A 5,925-nucleotide genomic window follows, 5' to 3' on the forward strand; every position below is an offset into this window, starting at 1 on the left:
TATAATTTGTATTGAATTTTAAAAAAAATTAAAAAAAAAAATCATGTCCAAAATAAGCTTTAAAAATCAAACTATTATCATGATATAAAATACCATCTCACTAAACTACAATTTTACTAGGACAATTTTGTTTGAGATTGGGATGAACTTTTTTTTAATTTTACTTTGACAATAATACTTAATAATTAGTTTTCAAATTGACTCAATGTTTTTTTATTCTTTTATTTAGCAGTGATGGGTCTTATCTTTTTGTTATCTTTACTTTCTAAAAGATTTAATAATAAAAATTAATTTTTACATATCTATCTTCACACTCTTCAATGAGATAAAGAAGAAAAAAGGTCCCCATTAAAAGCAAATGAAGATAAAAATTAGATGCTTTCAAAAGATTATTGATTTCTTCTTCTGCGTGTAACATCCGCTTCTTCTTTACCATCCTTCCATGTCCGCCTTCAAAAATCAAGCATGAAAATAAAGAAAAAAATAGAACTTTTTTATCATAACTTCACTAGCAAAATGATAATTCCATTCTTCAAAAAAGAAATAAACATTAATGATTGATTGATTAAACTACAAGATCCAACTTATTTCGCCATAGATTCGATTAAGGGTAGAGATGAAGAAGACCCATTAGCAGCAATTACATTATGATGGTACTGGCCAATGATGGCAGTGTTAATGTCCACACCGCCGGCGCCGGATTCTTTCTTCCCGATTGTGCTCTTATTGTTATGCATCCACACCTTCAAAACTGTTCGATCCACACCCAGATCGTTACAAAACTCAGAAATCAATTCTTGATCACTCTTCTGAAACTTCCACCCTACTTTATCCGCAAATTCCTGCATTTTATCTTTCTGATTCTGCGTGAATTTCGTCCGTACCCTTTTCCTACTCCCTGAATTCGATCCTGAACGATTATTAATATCTGGATGAGCGTTTACGCCAGAGCTAAGAGCAAGAAGCATGTGAGGGGCAGAAGGGTAATAAGAAGATGATATCGGAGGCGGCGACGGCGAATTCGGGCTGAGACGAGATAAAGGCGGCGGCGGCGGTGGGTGATGGCGGTGGTGCGGTTGATACTCAATCATATGGTGTACGGATGAGCTAGGCGGCGGAGAGGGAACGCGATCCTCCGGATCTCGGCGGTGGAAGTTACGGTGGCAGCCGCAGGCGGCGCATATTAGTGAAGTGGGGTTGTTTGGATCGGCGTTTGGAGATGGCATGAACTCGCCGCAACCGTCGAGGGCATGGCCACCTAAAGTGGCGGCGTGGTTTTTGAGACATTCTTTATAGGTGAATGGCGGCGGCGGTGGCGGTGGATTTGGGCGATTCGGGTTCAACCGCTTGAGGACACCGTTTGTTTGGGTGCGTCCTGCTGGAGTTTCGGTTTCGGGATCAGGTGTTTTAACGTTAGTGATTGGATTTGGGGCAGTTGTTATTTCCATTGATTTTCAGGCATTAAGGGGTACAAGGAAGTTGTAGTAGGTTGAATTGATTAGAATTAGTGTATTAATCAGATGATGAAGAAGTGAAAAGATGAAAGATGAGTTTAGAGAGAGGAACAAGTGTTTTTGATGGATAGAGAGAGAGAGAGAATGACTGTAGATCATAAAATCTGGGGGATTCTTGTGGTTGAGCTTGTTAACTGGGGTTTCAAACTATGGTTAGGTTTTTAACTCTACTTGGGTGTAGGGATTTAGACCTTATATCTTAGACTTTATACACTCTATCATGTCTTTTTCTAATAGTAATAAATGAACCAACTTTATAATTTATTGTTTTCAAATTCAAATTTCATTAAAAGAGCACAAAAGAAGAGAATTATACATTATTATTATTATTATTATAAAATCAATCAAAAAATCAACAAAACATATCATGATGTGAATATCACTTGCATCAAATAGACTTATTAGAGCAACTCTAACCAATGAATAATTCAATATGACCATCTTAAACCTATCATCAAATTCAAAATGGGTTTTTATATTTAATTTCTCTCCAAATATATACTCAAATTTGAGTTGGTCGGAAAAGGAAATGCATAATAATAAATATATTTATAAGTTCTTAAAAAAAAATTAAAGTTATATTTAAGTCTCTTAATTTGTAAATTATATAATTATTTTAAGTTTCATTATTTTATTATAATTTTATATTTTATATTAATATATATAATAATTTTACAAATGGATGTTTTTATAAGCTTGTAATAATTTTATTAATAATGAGTATTTTTTATAATTTTATTTTATTTTAATATATATATATATATTAATAAATTATAACTTTTTTATTTATAAGATGTTTATGTATAATTTACTATTTTGTAATTAATTTATAATTAAATTTAAAATAATATTGTAGTATAGTTTATAACATTATAAAATATATAGGTGATATAAAGTTGATGTATAAAAGAAAATTGTAAAAATATTTATTTGTGTGTGAGAATAAGTTTTTTGGTTAGAGAAAAATTACTGTTTAATTTGATATTTACATCAAAATTGATTTGAAATTAAAATTTTGAATTGGAGAAGGATCTTAATATTTATATATTTGCAGCATCCCACAGAAGACTCTTATTTCTCACACTCACTCTCTTCCTTACTTTCAAAATCCGCAAAGTAAAATAATCTTAACATTTTTCATATTTACTTAGAATCTAATGTTTTTGCGTTGTATTTCTGACATTTATGATCTATCGATGTTATGTTCAGTAGTAATGGGGATTTATCTATTTTTGTTATCGTCATATCTATCTCGTATCACTGATTGAATTCTTCTATATCTTAAGAAATAATTGTTAGATGTCTTACAATTGGACTGATTAATAATTCTTGGATTCTCTTTGTAACCGTGCTATTGAACATTCTCAATAATAATCCTTTAAATGAAATTAAATAATAAATTAATATTTTAATTAATAAATTAAATAATTAAAATAATAAAATAATATTTAATTACTTAATTAAATTCAGATAGATTATCTAAAAATCTGAACAAAATCGTCATAAGTGGTATGTCAGGCATGGTGATACTGATCGCACTTGAGTGTCATGTAAGTTATATAAAACGACATAGTTTAATGTCTGATTCTTTACAAATGAAAATTTCTCTTTTTCTTCGTCTTATAGAAAGGACTAATTAATATTTGATCCGTTCGCCTTCTACTTTGAAAAACACTTTATATTTTTTTTGTAACCCTACTTCGCAAAAGTTGGAGTTTCTGGAACCGTGTTCTCTCAATGGATGCATGCATATGTTTGTCGATGAATCGTGGAGTTTCTTCTCCCCAAAAATAACAAAGATAGAACTCTGAAAAAGCTTATTCTGTTTTTCCCTGTCCCGACCCCGCTTTCATATGAAAGACAATGTTTGTTCGAGCATCGTATTTGATATATCAAAGTCCGGCATGTCTTCCAAAAATATCAAAAAAAATGCTGCAGGTACCGTCCAATATAGATGCCTTCATCTCATTTTCTATTTTCGTAGCTCCTCATAAACGAGCCCATATATAATTATTATTCTTGGTCCTTTTCATCATTAAGCAAATTTTTGTCTGATTCGGTGTATTTATTATCTTCACTTTGTTCCAGCATGTTGAGCATGACATCGTCGGCCACATAGGCGGTCCGGAGGGCATGAGAAGGCGGAGACCAGACTGGTTATATATCTAACTCCTCCAGTTGTGCGTTCTATCAGAACCAGCATTTTTGGGAAGTCACGTCGGACTTTGATATCTTAGAGACGATTGGCTCGAATAATCATTGCCTTCTTATGAAATCTGGGGTCGGGGATGGGGAGAATCAGAAGAAGCTTCTTCAAAGTTTTATCTTTGATATTTTTTTGTGAGCAGAAACTCTACGATCCATTGAGAAATATCTGCATCCATTAAGAGAACAAGCTTCTAGAAACTTGGAAACTTAAATATTTGTGAATTAGGGTTACCGAAAATAGATCGTGTTTTTCATTTAATTTCATTGTCTTCGTTATCATTTTCATCGTTACAATCCATGGTCTCAACGTGAAACTTATTTTCCTCTTCTTCTCATTCATCAATGTGTTCTTCATTATGATTTTTTTTTGTTATAAGTTTGATTTTTCTTAGTTTAAGACCGTTCATACTTTTTATTTAATTTTTTTTAACTCGTTTGTTTCATTCATGTGTTACCGATTCGTTAACTCAGTCCGTTTTATTGGTATCAGAAATCTGGAGACAAGATTCTAGAAATGAAGGAGGAACAAATATAAATTATAATCAATTTGTGTTTACACTAATAAGTCTTGTTGATGTAAAAATACACAATTCAAAAAACTGTGATATTAAAAGAATTTTCGAAAATAAATAATATTATAGCAAATATCAAGTTTAAACACATTAACGTAGCGAGTAAAATAACATTGTTAATGTGAAATGATTCATATTTTTCCACATTATGAAAATTCATTACTTATGTCATAGTCTTTATTAAATTTTTTTCTATCTAATTTAGTTGGTTAGAAATAATGTTGAAGTAATTTATGGCCATATTTCTAACTAACAATTGGCTAGTTTATAGGATTGTGTTTTACGATCTTGGAGTTATTAAGATGTTATAGTGTTCAAATGAGTCTGCAATTGGGTTGAACATCTCATCGAACTAATCGACTATATATATATAGACTTCTTATGCATATAAATATAAGGTGTAAATTAGGGGATTTGAGAGCCAATATGCCTTTCCTGCTCTACCATCTTTCTAAAAATTGAAAAATTGATGGCAGTTTCATTCTCCACCCGGATTAACGAGTTTTCCTAAATTCCTTCTAAAAACGAAGATATTACATATGCTTGACATTGTAACTAATTTTGTCTCTTCTTAAGTGAACAAGTGGATGTACACACTATCCATTTGTATTTGACTCTAATTTCATAGATTCACATGCTATGTTCATATTGGAGAATTTATGTCGCCATTTAAAGATGATGGGATCCATTTTGTGAGAATAAACAGATTGAATGGTTAACCTTGTATAAAATTTGAAACGATTAAATTTTAAAAATTATATATATATAAGTATGTTTAATTTCTTTTTTAGAATAAACGAATATGATCGTTAATTTGTGGGTTGATCCTTTCATAAAATTTGAAAAAAATAAGATTAAAAATGATATATATATAATTTTTATTTTTAATATGATATCGTTAATGGTGTACTTTTATGAAATTTGATAAAGATGGATGTGGTATTGACAATCCTACATTTGTTACTAATATTGATGTTTTAGCTCTTGCTATTTTATTTGGCAAGTTTTTATTGAATATTTTTCTTAACTTATTTTAGTTTGATTGTGTTTATAGGTTATCAATACTAATTGAAGTTGCATCATTGTTGTGTTTAATGTAGTAAACCAATAACTCAGAAGTATTTAATTATTATTAATAATAAAAAAGATTACACGGTGCTTCTTTGTGTACTACTTGGATTATGTCAAAACACTACTTACAAATGATGCCCCCAATGCTTCGAAGAAGAAAGGACGAAGGAGGTAATTCATTGGGTTGATGGATCCAATATCCCATGTGTTGGTATCATTGTTTATGAGTAATTATTTGAATGGTATAAGTTATAAGTTGGGATTTATTTGACAAAATAATTTTTTAAAATTTCAAACATTTTTTACAACTTTTAAATAATGTGTGGTAATGAATTTTTAACGGATTATTTGTTAAATTTTGTATATCGTTCTAGAAAATATGAAGGCTAGAAGAATTTTTTTGGTGTTATAATTTTTTCAGAATATTTTTCCTTACCATTTTTAATAATTTTTTCTTAGAAAAATATAAATATTTTCTCATTAATTTGATAAATTATTTTCTTATATTCCTTCAACACTTGTTTTTATTTCGGGATTTAATTAAATAGATTTTTTTTGTT

The 5,925-nt window shown here is 30.1% G+C and overlaps 1 protein-coding gene across 1 annotated transcript; it reads right to left on the reverse strand.

Moving 5' to 3' along the window:
- Positions 1-504: 504 nt before the first annotated feature.
- Positions 505-1,601, reverse strand: LOC124921210 (zinc-finger homeodomain protein 9-like). The gene has a single exon (XM_047461839.1). The coding sequence runs from the start codon at positions 1,446-1,448 to the stop codon at positions 585-587; it is 864 nt and encodes a 287-aa protein (XP_047317795.1). The 5' UTR covers positions 1,449-1,601; the 3' UTR covers positions 505-584.
- Between the last annotated feature and the right edge of the window lie 4,324 nt (positions 1,602-5,925).

The sequence above is a fragment of the Impatiens glandulifera genome, chromosome 1, assembly GCF_907164915.1.
Source record: "Impatiens glandulifera chromosome 1, dImpGla2.1, whole genome shotgun sequence".
Lineage (NCBI taxonomy): Eukaryota > Viridiplantae > Streptophyta > Magnoliopsida > Ericales > Balsaminaceae > Impatiens > Impatiens glandulifera.

Bases quoted from the DNA above. Each gene is read 5' to 3' on its own strand.
- LOC124921210 (XM_047461839.1), bottom strand. From the start codon at position 1,448: ATGGAAATAACAACTGCCCCAAATCCAATCACTAACGTTAAAACACCT.